The following is an 18322-nucleotide window of genomic DNA, read 5'->3' as shown; positions in this document are numbered from 1 at the left end:
GTAAGTCTACATAAATTGTGCCCTTAACGCATGCCCCTATTTTCTTAATAGTTTCCATTCCTATTGCTATACCATATCTGATAAACCTTTCATCTGCATTTGATTAAAGGCGTCCGTACACGATTCGAGAGATCTTGAACAACTGTCTAGAACGAGAGTCTCGAATGGAAATGACGTCACTTTTCTCTCGAATGCTCTTGAATGGGAGAGTTCCATTCGAGAATTCTTATTTCGATCACGTTCTAAATATTCTTGTTCAAGACAATATTTTTGTAGGTAGTCTGTGTTCAATCCGTCTAGGACCAATCAGATTCAAGATCAAGGAAGAAAAAGAAGGCGGGTAATATGGCTGTCTGGGAAAGAGCTGCTGTGCTACAATTAATAACATTATACGAAAGTGAAGATTGTTTGTATAACGTGAAGTCGCCGGACTATCATAATAAGATAAAACGAAATATAGCACTGGAGAGCATTGCATCAAAACTCCGTGAGGTATGTATCTATAAGTTCAAAATACAAATTAGAAGGTTGGAAAATAGCTTGGCTTGGCCTCTCCAGTTTCATATCTACCAAAAAAAAAATTAAAACGTGCAGTTTTACTATACGGATCCATAGTTAGTAGTAGGAACAAGTAGAAGCCCCGCAGGAGTTCGTCTGTTCTCGACATGAAATGGGCATGCTGCTGAATCGAACCTTCCGTGTCTTGAAATAGTACCCACTTCCACCTATCTTTTCTCTATTAAACATAACTTTATTGCCGAACTTACACGCCTAAACATCACATAAGGTCTCCAAATCATCATTTCTTACCTCATTTCTCCTGTAAAGTTTCGCAATTCGTATAAAAAACGGATGGGTAACTAAACATTTATTTTTATCGTAGATTCTGGTGTGTACTTGAAAACTATCTTGAAAAGTCCGTAGTGGAAACAACAAGGTGCGTAAAGGAAAGTACAATGATTTTTATGACGGGATGTAGATGTATCATACATATTATAATTTAGGATTGGTGTAGTTCCGGAGGTAAAAGTGTTAGCATCGGGTGAAGATTTTACGGCACAAATTTACTTCGGGTCGCACTGATATTAACCCGCCCTACTAGTACTACTATTAATATTTCTTCTACTTCTACTATTAGTGCAATTGATTTCGAGAACACGAGTCCTGCGGGGCTTCTAACCCGCTGTACTACTACTAGTACTTGTAATGTGCCACCCAAAGTAAAGAGTTACCGATTTTGTTTGGAGTATGTTTAGCAGAAGGGGTCCAGAAGCATGTAAAAAAACACCAAATTTACAGGAAAAGTGGATGATGCAAGTACTTAGACTTAACGTAACCTAAGCTAACCTGAACTAAGAGAAATTCTATCATTTTGTGGAAGATTATGCTAGACCTCTACACTAACATAACCTAAACTTACCTAATGTGATCAGAAATTACCAAAATTATAACATTTTTTAAGAAAAAGTAGCTGGACCCCTTCTGCTAAACATAGGCCTTTTATTAGAGCAGTTTTCATAATGCTATTTAATAGAAGGTACATAAAAAGGCAAGTATTTACTTTAGGCAAGGCAGTGACAATAATCGATTCGTCTGAACCGGTTTCCGCAGTTACATTTAGAGATCCCAAGAACGAAAGACACAAAGCAATGTGCCCTTCGGAGCTATAACCCTCCTTCACTCGCTAACGCTCGCTCTGCAATGTTATGTGTACAATACTAACAGTGACAGAATAACACTGCCTTGCCCAAAGTAAAAAGTTTGCAAGAGATGCCCACCACTTACTTTGCCAGGCAAAACATAGAAAATCATTACGTTTGCTGTTATTTTGTTTTCTTTATGCTACTTTAAATTATTTTAGGTAGGGGTTATATCAAGAGAAGTTAATGTACGCCATGTTTCTCTATCTTCTCAGAAAGTCATGTAGTCTCAGTCGGTATCCTATCGTTGGAAAAATTCACTTCTGCAAGAATGACTAGCATTTGCTCTTGTACTATACTATTCAACAACTTAGACATGAGTACATGAGTATTCTGCATGAGTACAGAAACAACTCACTTCTTTCTTTATCCCTGGCAAATTTTCATAGTTTTGGCCTGTGGTGGCGGGTATCTCATGCACTCCGTCTGTAGTTAGTAATACGTGATTCTTTTTAACTTGTTCCAGTAAAATTTAAATTGTAGATGCCAACAGGACAATATATTACAGAAGCCTGTTTGTAATTGTGTTATTGAAAATACTGAAACCTTTACAATTTTTGTTGTTTTAAGTTGAACGCTACTTCAGACTGGAGACATACTGCTCGGGTATTTTTTTCGAAGTCCAACCCACGTGGGCCCATGTGATTTTTTTCGTGTTTAATTGGACTTGTTCGGTTTCCATTGGGCTTTTTTGGGTTTCATACGAATTTTCTTGTGTTTTTGGATCAAAAAATCTTTTACTTAGTTTTCAAATGCTACTTAGTATTCGTGCTTACACAAACCATAAATATTATAGCCAGTGTTGAAAGGGTAGCGTGTCTGCCTGCCAAGCGACATTGGCTAGGTCGAGCATAAGCACGAACTCTGCGCCGATCGGTCATTGTGGCTGTTTTTCGTAGTCTTTCCCAATTATATGAGGCTAATGCCGGGATGGCACCTAAAAAGCCAGGACCGTCGCCTTATCACATCCTTGCTCCTCCCCTCTCCTGGCTTAAGCTTAAGGTGCCCAAAAGTCATAAATTCAAATTCAGTGCAAAAAGGAAAGTAATATATCCGACTTTCCGTTAAATTCAAATTCCGGCTAAGACACGTCACATATTTAGAAGGACAACCCTTCATGTTGCCGAAAGGCTCCAAGTTAAAGGCCGACAGTTTAAAGACACGAGATTGTTGTTTTAAATGCCATGTATTATGATTTATTTTCACGAGGAAGTCACATTTAGCTAAACGAAAACACTAATACAAATTGATTATGCAAACAAAGAAAGTGTACTCCTTTTCTCTAAAGTTATTTGTTATACTTATCACCATTGTTATTTTTCAATATCCTGTTTTTTTCAAGACTATATACACTTACTAATGTATAGAAAATATCTTCTTTCAGATCAGACTTGGAACAACCAAAGAAGAGGTTAAAGCAAAGATTAATGGTCTTCGATCTCAGTATATGGCCGAAAAAAGTAAACAGAAAAAGTCCATATCTAGTGGTATTGGTTATGACCAAATATATCATCCTACTCTTTGGTGCTTCAGGCAACTACAATTTTTGGATAAACATACGGCGCAGAGAAGAAGCATATCGAATCTTCAGGCGTCAACGTCGGAACAAACATCTGTTCATGTAAGTTTTTTTTTGAGGGGGGAAGGGGGTGCTGCAGGAAAATAATATATTTATGATGTATCGTTTATTCACGTTGCCTGTAGAATATAGTACAGACTAAGATTACATCATTTAGCTAAACATAATTTGTCTATTTGTCTAAATAACAGTAAGGATAGTTAAAGTGTGCATTTGTGTCCGTGCATTCGTAGAGCTTCTTCTTCTGATCAAGAGATGTTATTAGCCATTTAGTTAAAAAAAAAATAATAAAATAAAGCTAAAATTTAGAGTGCTAAATTCATAATTATTGCAGAGCGTTGAGTCCACATAAAAGTTTAAAACTGCTTTTGTTTCAGTCATTTTACATGGCAGCATTTTCTAATTATGACCTTTTGCGTCACCCTGCTACTCTATAGTAGATATTTTTATTGAAAATCAGGTCATGTTCGGAGGAAATCGATTCCGTGAGTATCATATTTTTTCGTCCTTACGGTGTTAAGTTTCGTACAGAAAACTTCGTTATGTCAAAAGGGTAGCATTAGATTCTACACGAATGTTAATTTAGTCCCTGACTGGTGATTTAATCATCCAGGTACGAGATGCAAGGGAGATCGATTTAAATTAAATTCCGATTTGAAATAATTAGAAGTGAAAATGAGAGTGTGTCATGTCTAGTCTGTTGTTTCGATAATGAAGGTAATATTAACAGTAGTTTCGATAATATTACCATATTCTTGCCGTGAAGATAAAAAGATTTGACAAGTGGTGAAATTTCTGAATTTCACTTTGGTGAATTAGAGTCGAATTTTCATCCAAGTCTACGTGTCGTGTAGTACGGTAGAATTTGAGATTTCATAGGACGCTTTTCTGTAGCAGTGAACTTTTTCTTTTTATGGTCGTAACAAGTTACTGTTGTAACAGTTAAGCCAGCAACGTATGATACGAAACAGAATATGTTTTCAATACATCATTATTTTCTCCATTTAGCCTACGAAACATTTTCGTTTTTATCAGGATCAATATTTAAAAATGCGGCACTTATCCTTCCACTCGAGGACATTCGCCACATTCTTCGAAAAGACATTTAACTATTATGTTCTACTTACTATGAAACTAACAGAAAGAGGCAATTCATGACCATTTCTGTCAATTACAAAATGTTGACTTTTGCATGATTACAAGCCTTAATGAAAGAATCCTGTAATCGAACAGTAAGTGAGTAGGTAGTTGGAAGAAGAAAATGAATGTCAATACCGTAGTTGTTTTTTAGGCCCAAAAGTCTCTCAATGAACAGATTCCCAGTGTCAAAGGCAACAAAGTAATTGAGTATTGTATAAATAATTTCTCACTTTGAACTTGTCAGGTATCTATTCAATAAGCAACGTTTCATGCAAAGATAGAATTTTCCATATTTGGCGTTTAATTTTTTCATCCAACTACTGGTTCAATTGCTTCAATATGAAAGTAAACCAGATAACCTTTACTTTTAAAGAAAACCATTCAAATAGTGAACTCATAATGCGATTTCTATTTTCTTCTCATCACGTTTTCAGCCTCTGGTTGTAGGTATCATCTTTAAAAATTACTTCTTGTGGAGAAAACTGGGAGAGACAGAGGGGGGGGGGGGGGGTGATTGGGTGCATTGTACAAATTACGAAGGTTTCTTTGATACAAAAATTAAACTGCATTCAGAAAAACCTCTTTACATTTATTGAATGAATATAACTCATAACTATGATCAGTTATCTCCACGTTGGGTGTAGGGGTTGCTAACTGAGAAACCTAACTTAACAAAATAATTGTTCAGTTCAAAATACTTCAAGAGGCGTAAATGGCAATCACGGAGATATCTGAGATGTGGCTGCTCATTTTCTACTTAAATTTTGGGGATATGCCGTGGCTAAAGGGAATTTGTTCGTTAAGTTTCTATGAGTCAGAACAAACTTGGTCTTAAACATAACCTTAAACATTGTAATTCGCAACTTCACTATTTGTGTTTTGGTAGTCATTTCACCTTTATAGCAAAAGGTACATACGTAAAACACGCGTAAATAAATAAACCTATTAATAGTCAACATATCAATATGAATAATATACATTCAATAAAGTATCATAGTTTCAATGGATCTCAAATTTAATCTGAAAGTTAGAAGATGATTATTAAACACCGAACTTCTAAAGTTTGCTTTCGAAATTATGCAAGTCTTTAAAGATATAGCCAGGTTTAAGGGAGCATTGCCCCTTCTGTTTTTATTCTAAATTTCGTAACTTTTTGCTTTGCTTTGAACAACAAAACCTTGTGGAAACCAATATTCTTAAACCCAATACGAATGACAAGCCAAAATCTCCACATGTTATTTATTTTTTTTTCCTAGTTAATAAGAGTTAATGAATAGCACTAACTGTGTCCGTGTTTGCAATAAGCTTTATCATTAGGGTTATAGGCAAGTAAAAAATTATTATTTTATTTCGTTTACATAATTAGCAACATAAAATATAACTTGTCTTCAAGTGTTTTCTTAAATTTGCAGAATTCTTAACAGTTGATAACAATTTATTTCTAACGCACAATAAACATCTCGCTTTGAAGAGATTTTCATTTATTTCTTTTGCGTGGAAATAATTCTTGAGATATCCAAGCCAAAGAAGGGTTTCTTCCATGATTTCTAAACTGCAAGGTCACTGGTGGACAAACTTCACAGGCAAACACAGTTTAAGGGCGTGTCTACCCATCATCAGAGGCTTCAGAATCTCCATAAGGTAACATGTAAAATTTAATTTGAAATATCTTACAAAATACTGCACTTAGAATCTTGCAATTTTCTATACGGATACCAAAGAGCAATACAAAGAAGGTGATTATCTCAATTTTAAACTTAATGACTTAGATTAATTGTAATAATTACTTCCGTAATTAGGTAATCACTATTGCAGGTAAAGGATCAAAAGACCACTTTCATACTTCACAAATTACTACAGGTGACATTCTTTGAAGAACACATGCTGGGGAAGGATGCATTGTGGCAATATGAACAGCGAAACTCATGTCTAACCCTCCATTTTCATAATCGTTTACGCCTTGAGTAGTTTCCCTTACCACTCCCCGCCCCAGACGGCAACTACCTGAATTTGCCTTTTCGATGGAAACTGGAGTGACTCAAGTGTCAACAAAATACTTGGTAGAACAAAGATAATGATCTTTGAAACCTCAGTATCGAACATATGTTTCCGATTGCTTTTCTGCATCTTTTTTTTTCTTGAAATGGATGGATTCTTCTTCCAAGCAGTAGCTTTCACCTCTCTGCCACTCAAAACTATACAACGAAGAAAAGTCTAAATGTTTCTTATTTACCTATCTTTTGTTTTCTGGAAGGATAGGTTTCATTTCATTTTATATTATTTATCATAGAAAACAGACAGTGCGACGTTTCTGTGGTTAGAATGGATTAATTGTATGCAGGGGTGGCAAAAACCAAGTTTTCCTTGTTTGGTTTTTGAATAACTAGAATTCGGTTTACCTATTCCTTTATATATTTACCATACCCGTGTGTGCACGTGTGTGAAAAAAAGAAAGAAAAAGTAAAAGAAAAAACTAAAGAACTGCTTGATGGATCATCACCAAATTTGGTCAAAATATAGTCAAGAGTAAGGAATTGTATGTGTCATTAAAACCACCTACCCAAAGCGGAAGTGATTTAAATAAACCATTTCTGGTTTGACCTTTGATCACCATAGATCGAAAACGGCAATATGTAGTGAGATTCGGTTTTCTGCTTCGTAAGAATATATTTAATCTCTATTATTAACTCTACTACAACCTACAATGGTTCAAATCAACTATAATTTCTGCTTTCAATAAATATTGATCTATATATAGCAAAAATGGTTAAAAATATATGAAAACGGTTTCTTCCAATCGAGCAGCTCTCAAGCGTCTCAGGTGTACCTTTCATCTCCTCTTGTGATCTTCAATTGAAAGCTCGGTTTCAATAGTGATCTCCATAGAACAGGAATGAAGCGGGTTTTCGCTTTATATTCAGCTTTCTAAAAAATAACTACTATATTCTGTCTTCCAAAAGATGTGGAAATCAACTACTTCCGATTTTAACTTTGATGGCTACAGAATAAAAACTGTAATAGATAAGAAGCGGTTTTTTGCAATTTATTAGGCGTTCCAAGAATATATTTCGTCTCTAGTCTAATCTCTCTACTAAAACCGGAAGTGGTAGAAATCTACTACAATTTACAGTTTCAATATTAATTGTGAAAATATCGTACCACAGATACCAAACTCTTTTGCGTGATGTACACATGGCACTGCTACTTGTTTTTGAACCATTTTCTTTATCTTGTGGATAATCGTTGCCTCTATTTTTTAAATAATAAAATAAGTTCAACTCAAGGTCATACGTAAACTAGTTTTACAAATGATTTACCAGTAGAGCACAAATTATTTACTAGTCTGCCCATTCATTACTGTTCAAGATTGAATAAGCCAAACCGAGTAGCGCGTCTGTACAATGGAGTGGGTTAGGGAAGCTAATACATAAGATTATTTGCATGAATAAAACCTACTTTAGATTTGTAATAAGGGATAAGAAATCTTAAACATCTGAGAGGTTATTTGGTTCACACAGTTACAGTTAAGAAATTGATAAGAGAATAAGATAGATTGGGCTAGAGCCAAAGTTGGGATAAAGCGGGAAGTATAAAACACATTTTTGTAATGAAAGTCTTGATTCTGAGCGAAAACAGCTAGTTGACCTTTGACCTCGAGTTAGACCGGTTTGCGGTCACTTCTTAAGATTGAGACCGAGATCAGTCGAATGAAGGGGCCATGGCTACAAAACTTTTAATTTATTTAGATTACATATGGATAGAAATAAGTTTTTTCTAGCCCGTTCTTGTGTAACAGGGGGGTTATGAAGGACGGGACCTACAGTTTAAAGTGTGTTACAAACCATTACTCGGTTTGAATTAGAGAGAAATTGTCCTCTAGCTGGGCTCAAACCTGGGACCCCTCCCTGATTACAAAAGTGACAATTCTACAGACTCATCCACGGAGAACACCTGACAAAGATATATTGTACTGATCTTGCATGTACTGTACTTGTGAATATTTTAAGAATCACTTTACAAGAAGAGAAAATAACTGCACAAGTGAAATCAGTACAAAGTACAGAAAATATACTTTATTCCTCCAAGTTAGTTCACAGAGTCAAAAATTTAGCAACCTAATTTAATTTGGATATAAATATAAGAAGTGAATAAAGATATGAATCAATTGAGTTCACTCTGGTTCTGAACCATTTATATTATTTTATTGGTTTAAATCAATTGTTTGTTTAACATACACATACAAATTCTATGAACTTCAATAGGAAAATGATTTTGGATAATTTTGGATAACTTTAGCACCAGTCGAGCTAAAACTCGACTCGACTCGAAACTCGAGATAAGTTTAGAGTCGAGTCAAAGGTAATTTTCTCGAGTGGAGTTCCGAGCCGAGTCACTGTTTTTGACGTCGAGTTTCGAGTGAGTCGAGTTTGATAAATGGCTCGCTCGTTCAGCTCGTTTTAACTCGTTTTGAAATAATGGTCTGATTAGACTGGAGAGCGAAAGCCATGAAAAATGTAAGCAGTAGTGTGGAATACTTTTAGTGTTGCTCACGATAAGGAACACTACCCGCATCTCGTCTCGTCTCAATAACGAGACGACAATATTTTTTTATTTTTGATAACGAGACAGCCTCAAGTGTCATGAGCATCAATATAAGTATATACTGTAGCTCTTACTATCAAAGCTGAGATCTGCACGTTCGAATTTTTGAGCTCAAGCAGAAGCCCAACCCGAGTAATGATGTCAATCGGCTCGGCACTCGGTTCAACTGAGCGAACAACTCGAGCCGGCTTGGTTCAGATGAGCCATCGGCTCGGCCCAATTGAGCCAATGGCTTGAGCCATCTCGGTTGAGACGAGGCGTCGACTGGCACAATTGAGCTTTTGGCCCGAGCTTGCTCGGTTGGGATGAGCTACTGACTCGGCTCAGATGATTCACCAACTCAGCTGAGATGAGCCATCGGCTCGAGCCAGCTCCGTTGAAACGAGTTCATCGCCTCGGTTCGACTCGGCTCAACTGAGCCGATTGCTCGAGTTGGCTCGGTTGGGTGAGCTGTTGGCTTGGCTCACTTCTCGGTTCGGCTCGATAGTGAATGAGCAATGAACCAAGCCACTCGAGCCACTGACAACCTTAGACCCGAGCCGAGCAGTTTTGAACATGTTTGACCGGCGCCCTATAACTTTTAACAATTTTAGGCTCGAGCATGAATACTTGCTTCTCCGGAACTCAAACCAGATCCTCGTGAACAATGTCCTTGCCTCCTGAAGAGTTCTCGGCGACCGAGATCGGAAGTCAACTACTGTAGTTTTTAGTATACAGGTACACCCCGCCTACTTTCTTGGTTATATATGATGTTATAATAATAATAATAATAGTAATAATATAAGTAGTAGTAGTATCATTGACCTATTATCGATGTTGGATACTTAAAAATAGTAATTTAAACTACACACGACTCGACTCGATTCGAAATTCGACCTGAATTCGAGTCGAGTTGGAGGAAATTTTTCGAGCCGAGCTCAAAAATGTCTGCTTCGAGTCAAGTCGAGTTTCAAAGAAAATTCACTCGTATCCATCCCTACAGTGGAATAGGTATAATCTTCGTGACCCGAGGTCTCGCTATGTATGTTCACAGGGTGTTCGAAAACGACATCATTTTACTTAAGGAAATTAATCCTTGCACGAGAACATAAAATGAAAGTTACGGGTCACCGTACTAAAAACATTCTCGCTTAAGTTTCTTAGGTTAAATCATATTATGTTGCTGTCAAATACAACAAAACTTTAAGGCGTTTTCGGAAAACTCCAAAATATTGCAGTAGTTGTTTTTTTTTTTTTTTGTACCGTTATGACCAATTTTCTGTGGACAAAGTATCTGAAATAACGCAACTGTGCACCAAGGTTGGTCTATAGGCTTTTTCATGTTTTCGTCCGAGGATTCACATCCCGAAGTTATTTCCTGACACCATTTGAATGTATTATATTTGCTTATTTTCGAGTAACAAGATCTAGAAATGTTCGAGGCCCTAGTCCACTTATACTTATTACCATAACGAAAACTAAAAAATCGTTCACGTGGTCTAAATTATAGTGACATTACTATGTCCGTTCTTCATTAGCTTGGTTGATTTGGTGGGTTTAGAGTTTAGTGTCCCTTTCTGTACCGATGTTATAAGAGACGTGAACCTTCAGTGGAATCCGAATCCTTTAGTGATCTGTTGATATTTCAAGGCTCTTCCGCCGGGTATCGAACCCGAGATCTGTGATCCAAAGGTGCGCGAGCTAGCCACTAGATAGACGAAGCGAAGGGTTATTGTATTTTTTAGAATGTTACTTATGTATGTTTATTCACGGGAAAGTTGGTTCATTGGGTTCAATCCATCATTTCAATCTGTTGAATTTAGCTTGAAGTAAAGTTGATTTTTTTTATTACATCCAGAAAAATATGTGTTGAATAGCTAATGTTGCCAGAAAGTAAAAGTAACTACCTGTCACGAATTTCAAATCCCAGTTACTACAGGGAATTCTGTAGTTTGTATCCATGCAAACGTCTCATACAAACTTAGGGCTGCAAAGGAAAGCTAAATTTCAACCATGATCTGTATCAAATTGTTGATCTTCCTCTTCAAAGTATATATTCTCCCCTATTTTCTACTCTTGAGGCAGTGTTATTACAAAGAGTTGGAATGTACTAATATGAAATTAGTGGTTAGCAATAATTATCTAACTAGAGTTACTAGTAATGAAGAAATTGGCGTTCTCTATCTGATCTTTGCTTTCGCAGTATACATCATACAGCATGAAATCGCAAGAAGCAAATATTTCAAATTGTCTTGGAAGCAAATATTCTTTCTTTGTAACATTTACAGAAAATCTATCCGCTCTGCAGAAACGGAGGAAAGAAATGGGATGAGGGTGGCACCCCGCGGCGTTCTACCACACCCATTGGAAAAGGACTTAAGAGGGGGAGGGAAATACCTGCCTGTCAGCAGGACATCTGTTCGCGAAGATCACATTGGAACACACAACCTTCAATATATAGTCCATTACAATGTTACTTTAAAAATTTCATTACTCTTGATCTACGTCAATAAGCGTGAAGTTGAAACAATCATTTCATTTCTATTGCTTTTCTGTGTACATATGAAAAATTTTAAGTTGTTACGTACCATATTTCGTTAGATATTCATGAAACAAAGTTTACATGTTATCTTATGGGGACTGAGAAACCAGTGGCAAAAGGTATAACATCCCCTTAATGCACAACTCCTACCTCGAAACTTCAGAGTAAAATCGCTTACAACATCTACAAGAATTTCCCAGAGGGGCTGAACCAGATCAATTCTTTTCACACCTTGTATTCTGAGAAGTTATGCGCTTAATCCACGCACTTCCGTTACTCTCTGCTTTGTGTTCAGAATATCCTTTTGGCGCTTGGCTGTCTATTTTCATCTCATTATTTTCCTGAAGTTTACGTTGAAAAAAATCAAAGTTGTATACTAGTATTTATGATTAAAACGTGGAAGCAATGTCGTACTTATGATAAAAGTAACTAGTTATTTTATAAATTCTAGTACTTTGCCAACAAAAATTACTGTTACTCCTCAAGACTGATGAAATGTGAATGTAATTACCAGTTCACCAATTTTTCGTCATCTAATTTTGTGTCACCTAGTTTTCTTGTAGTCTTTGTCATCTAATTTCCAGTGTAGTGACACTGACAATGTATTTGTATGTACACTTTGAACAAAATCTGTTTGATGGATGGGTGAAATCGATTTCAAGAAAAAGAGGTTATACTCCGTGAAGTTTGTCCCTCATGAAATGCAAACCCGAATATATTTTATTATTGTACTGTCACGGACAATGATGCCTTTGGCGTGGGAGACTCGGATTCGATCCCCAACGGAAGCTCATGTGGTTCAGATTACACGTTTTCTCGCTGTTGAAAGGACATTAAACTCAAATCAACTTATCTCATCGACAATGAACTTGTGTGAAAATTTTAAGCAAAATCGGTTTGATGGAACTGAGTAAAACTAATTGTTAGAAAAGGGCGATGGCAACAAATTAACTTAATCAAAAGCATTCAAATAGTAAAACAATAAATATACTGTTAAACTGGCGGGAGAAAACTGAGATTATGACAAAACTACAATCTCAAACGAAACCAATGTGTTCTCAAGTTTCTTTGTTTATATATTACGGGACGTTTTCGTCTACTATTTGTGCAACAACAGCTGGCTTCCGATAATTCGAGAGCTCGTTGGGTACGCAGCTTCAGTATTTTTATTCACCTATTGGAGAGACATCGCAATTTTCTAATACTGATAACAAGTTACCATTCGAAATCTTTTTTTTAAAAAGATTAAAATCTAATTTTCTCCACCTACTAAAAAGTATTTTCATTAAACTTTTACGAAGTTAGGCTACTTATTCAATGGCTTTCCGAAGATATAGTAAGTTATTGCTTGCACATACTTCGAATAAAAATTCTTGTTGTGCTAACAGGCAATTAAAAAACTCTTTATCTTTAGTGTAACTGGAAGACAGGCATCAGAACAGAAAGTTATCAACAGCAAATGCTTTACTGGGCTCGATTTCTGCTTATACTGTCAAAACTTTAATTTACTGTTTTTCTTTACCATTTTTGCGATAGTTTATCCTTCGTGCAAAGGCCTATAGCCAAGTAAAACCTTGAGATTTGAAATAGAATAGTGTTGCCCAAGAGACGAGACGAGACGAGAAATGAGGTTCTCTCGTCTCGTCCCGTAAATATTTGTTGCCTTTTGTCTTGGTGATCTAAACAGAAGACAGATCGGTATGAAGCCCTCACATGCCAGCAAGCAACAAAATCAAACTACTTATTATACCAATTGGAATATCGTAGTTTTAGGTGTCGAGTCAGCCCATCATTTCCTGTATGAATAAATACCATTGATCCATGTTTCGTTACTATTTTCTCGGGTTCGATATTTGCCATTTTCCTCAAATGGCGTACAACAACTATTGTACATAATACATCATAACAAAAATTTGACATTAATTACAATAATTTAAGTATAAAATGAATAAGTGCATAGCAACATATCACTGGTGAGCTACATTTAGAAAATCATTACTTTGTGGATTCAAGGAATTAGTTCCACATGAAACTTAGTTTAATAAAATACTTATTGACTATATTAATGGCTTATTCTACAACTAGATTTCTAAAACATTTAGAGGTAAGCACGGTAGAGCGCTTATCTCTGGTGCGTAGGGTCTCTGGTTCGACTTCTGGCTAAGAAAATTTGTGGTGGACAACATCGTGCTCTTGCGTTTTCTCGGGGTATTCCCGTTTCTTCCCAATTTCTTATTCTACCAATTGTTCCATCATCATTCACTTGTTTAATCATCGTCTCACTTAGCCTAACAGGCAAAGCCTTAGGGCAAACTCAAACATTTCAATTTCTATAAATTTCCTCATAGATGCAAAACTCATCCGTGGTAATTAATATGAAAAAAGTGTAAGCATTACATGAAACAAAAGATTAAGATAAAAATAAGTTAATGTGTTATATAATCCGTCCTTGATGCTCTCAACTCGTGATAAATTATAAATAATTCACACATGAATATGGAAATTATACGTGTTAGTCAGAGCTGTTATCCATTGAACGTCCGACGAACTTTAAATATCGAAGTTATTGCTTGTCGATGAACATTTTCGGTAAATAAAATATATTATTTTTTTCCAATCAACAATCAGAAAAAGCATCACTTTCTATGAAATACACACAGGAAGAAAAATATTAAGGATTCTCATCTGGCGTCCGGTATACGGATGTCATATGTATGTGGACGCCACATTTAATGTAATCTTCGTAATGTATGGACGCACAATGGTAGCAAAACCAAATATAGACCATCCTGGGAAGACAAATGCTTCCTTTCGGAGTTCTAGGGTCCCGAAAACATGAAAAATGATCTTTAAAGATCCATAGCTTCAAAACTATGGGACCTACCGTAGTCGGGTGAACCCTTCACTTAGAAACTTGTATGAACGCAACCAAATATCCATGTTTCAGAATCCTGTAGTACTTCCGCAACAATTTTTATAGAGTTACTTGGAGAGTACTTCAAATTATTCGCCAAACTACCTCTATAGAAAATGCTTCGGAAGTAAATTATGATTTTGAAATATGTATTTTTGGATACTGCATATATTAGTTCCTAATTGAAGTCCGCGGATATGCAGACCAAGAACTCCGCGAGAAACTGGAAAGAAGGCAAATGTAGTACCTCTAACATGAGATGACGGAACTAGCCAGTCAATCTGTCGTCAGCAGCCTGGTAAAATCGAAAGTAACCGTCTCTAGTTTCACACGGTGAGTGACAGCCTGGCGTGTCCAGGTATGCATTAGCACCATGTGCTTCTAATATAATGTTCGGTAAGGATGTACAAAATATAGAATGAAAAAATGCAGGCACAATACATGAGCTTGCTTTTATAAAAGGTACCCAAAAATTATGACAGTTATTTAGTACGAGTAATTAGTAATCTGATCTTGCACTGCATCTCATGGTGACATGCGAAGCTGACTGAAAGTATGCATTAGTGATCAGCGTTGCCAGACTATAGAAATAAATTTAATCGTCTGAATAACTAAAAGCTAACAAATATCATAAATGTTGTTATATTTCTTATACAGACACAAGGTATATATACAACTTGGAATACCTTATTGCGATTTTTTTTCGAACTTCCCTTTCCTTTACATTCATCTTTTTAAATTGGGGTAATAAGGCGCAAGATAAAAGTTACTCGGTTTGAGAATTAAGTATTCCCACCATGACTACACCCACATTGGTATTAGCATTATTGTTTTCTTCCCTCTCTACTCTGTACATAAGATTTCTAAGCTGTATAATGGTAGGAAAAGTGAGAACAATAATGCATCCAATAGAAACACAGCTCTCCTGTTAGGATCGTCAATTCGCATTATTTGATGTACCGCTGTTCTATTGGATTCACCAGAGCTGTGTTTCTTCTGTAGAGGTACAGAGTAGAAAGAACAATGTTTCCACTTGTTCGTCTCGCTCACCAAAAGGAAAACCGTGTTTCATTGTAATTTTATGGTAATCTTCGTGACCTAAGGTTCTTCGCTGAAGCAGTTACGGATCTAAAAAGAAAAGTGTCAGTTTATTTCCTCTTTCGTTTTACAGTCACTGTCTAATTCTCTAGAAACAGCTATTCTTTATTATGCAAAAAGAAAATATCAGTGGACAATGTAGGCCTGTATTCTATCCAATCTTCAAATTATCATACGTTTTATAATTATTATTTTATATTAACCAGAGCACAAAATTATCGTATGTGTTGATAATTAACCCACGACGTCATGCTCGAAAACCGATAGCAGCGCCAATCCTGTTACGACGAAACACCCTTCCACACCAAACGTTGAATTGCTTTCTCGCCGTGCAGAAGATACAAACTAATTTCAATAGCGCATATAGGGAGTTGCTCGTCTGTTCATTCTTGTCTGTGCATATGATAGCTATGAGTGCATTAGTAAACATTAAATATGAACTTAGTTATTGAAATAAAAACTTTGTTACAAGGTAACACCATCGGTGAGGATACTTTGCACAAGATACTAAAACGTATGTTCAACATATGAACATAAAGTTTCTATGCAATGTTTTCCCTTCAGCATTTATACAATTCACTTCCTACACAAAACTGCATACTGTCTACAAATATTAAAACCCTAATGATGATACCGGTATCAGTACTTAGTATGAATTATTGATATGTGTAAAGAAAATTACGTATTTCCTGGTACCAGCACAGGAACCAAATTCTGTTAGTTTAGCGTATGTCCCACAAAATGCCAACTCAGGAACAAAAAAATAAATCGCTGTGAACTGATTTGCATTGGTTAGTCTTTATGTCCTAGAATATCATCCTAATCATAATCAGTGGAAGATTTAAGGGGTTTGGGGCCTTCAGGCTGAAGCCCAACCAATTTCTTTCAAAAATAAGAAAGACATAGAAAAAAGAAAGAAATCTAATGTTAGTCATGCCTATGCGGATAAACTCAAGGCTCTTCAAGAGTCTAGTAAATTTTAAAGAAATGAAGCACTTCCGAGTGAAGCACCTCTCAAACTTTTTTCTGGATCCGCCATTGCTAGTAATTTATTTTCAAATAAGAAATCCATTCCGGTATCTACTTAAATAGGAAATTTACCCAAAATTAAAAGGCAGGAGCTATTTAGGATCTGCACAAAGTAACCCCGATTACAGCCTGAAACCCATTCTGCCAATTCTAATACTTTTATGACTCTAAAACGTTTCACACTTCAATTTCAACTATTGATTCAAAGTTCCATTATACACACCAGTAGTTTATGAAACTGACTTAACATTGACGGAAATTCTTGTAGCTGACGTCTTTAAAATTTTGTCCCCTTACAATGGCTGCTTTCCATACTTCTACATAGGTCCGTAGCAACATTCCAATTTAGGAGGTGCTAAATGAAAACTATGGTGGATAAATTTTAGCATGTTTTATCTATCTCTCACACACAGACGATATATATATATATATATATATATATATATATATATATATATATATATATATATATATAATATCTGTCTCTGTGTGTGATGACTAATTATTATACTCTTAAAACTAAAACTAGAGTGTGAATGAATTATCATTAAAATTTGAACTCATTACTCTGCAATTTAGAGAAGGAAAGACAGAGGTAGACCTATATCGTTAGTACAACTGTACCAGAAAGCTAGAATGTGTTTCCTTATTATTTATTTGTTACAGCAACAAAATATTCCTTCCGTTTTCTCATCTTGAAGGAAATGTCAGCAATAAAAACAGTTTTTTTTAAATAATTGGCAGAACGAACCAATCATTAAAATTACCAAAGAATTAATACATGAAATTCATTTTTTTTTCAAATTTTGATCGACTGAAAAAATGTTTGTGTAGAAATAACATCTAGAGAGTAATAATATTCAACATTAACTTCAAAGAGATTGTACAGATAAAGGACTGAAAATCTTAAATCAATATATTTTGAAATACATGTGGCCTAAACAAATATAAGCATATTGCAAAAATGACATTAGCATCTTTCCTGTATTATTATTTAGTCTCCATAGATACTAAACTTGATATTTTCTCAAATATCACACGTTTTATTTTACGCTTGTTCTTCTAAATATTTTTGATTAGTTTTTCATTGTGATGTTGGAAAGAATAAATTATATGTTTTTTTGGCCCTCTACAAATTTATAAATTTCATAAGATTAAGAAACACAAACACAATACGCATATATACACTCCTCATATTGTCACACTAATAGAAACAAATTGAACAATCACTAAGAACACAATCGCAGTATAAGTTCCCTTGTTTTCGATGCTGCCATTCATATCACTACAAAATGAGTACATGGGAAGTATTTGAGCCAAACTTCAATATCTTTGAAACAACTAAAGCGATCAAAAGAAAACACAACACTCTTAATTTCGGTCCCTGCGTGAAAATTATTAAAACCTGCTCCTACTTTCCAATCCTTGTGGAAAGTTCCGCTTAATTTCAAGATTTCGAACTAGTTCTTTAATTCTTTAATTTCCGAACTAGTGTAAAAATACCAAGATGAGAGTTCACAATCATCTTTATTTTGAAGTTTATTTGATTTTGCAGTTATTTGTATTAAAATTTTCTTGAACCTCAATGAATATAGTATCCCACCGAGCGCAAACGAAATCAAGTGCTCGGCAAACAAGGGCAAACATAGGACAATCAATATTTGTGATTAGAAACAGCCCGCTTAAATTTTCGCATGTAGTCTGTATTACGTACGATTTAAGGATTTTCTTTCGCTGGG

At 35.6% G+C, this 18322-nt stretch overlaps 1 protein-coding gene across 1 annotated transcript in view; it reads left to right on the top strand.

Moving 5' to 3' along the window:
• Positions 1-232: 232 nt before the first annotated feature.
• LOC145674575 (uncharacterized) overlaps positions 233-18322 on the top strand; it is a 48941-nt gene continuing 30851 nt past the window's right edge. The window contains exons 1-2 of the mRNA XM_081744762.1: positions 233-492; positions 3085-3321. Of these exons, the coding sequence (XP_081600888.1) occupies positions 346-492; positions 3085-3321 (384 nt within the window). The 5' untranslated portion in view covers positions 233-345. The remainder of the gene's footprint in view (positions 493-3084; positions 3322-18322) is intronic.

The sequence above is a fragment of the Thermobia domestica genome, chromosome 17, assembly GCF_964235325.1.
Source record: "Thermobia domestica chromosome 17, izTheDome1.hap1.1, whole genome shotgun sequence".
NCBI classification, from domain to species: domain Eukaryota; kingdom Metazoa; phylum Arthropoda; class Insecta; order Zygentoma; family Lepismatidae; genus Thermobia; species Thermobia domestica.
The sequence above is the reverse complement of the archived record's forward strand: the minus strand, read 5'-3'. Positions and strand labels throughout refer to the sequence as shown.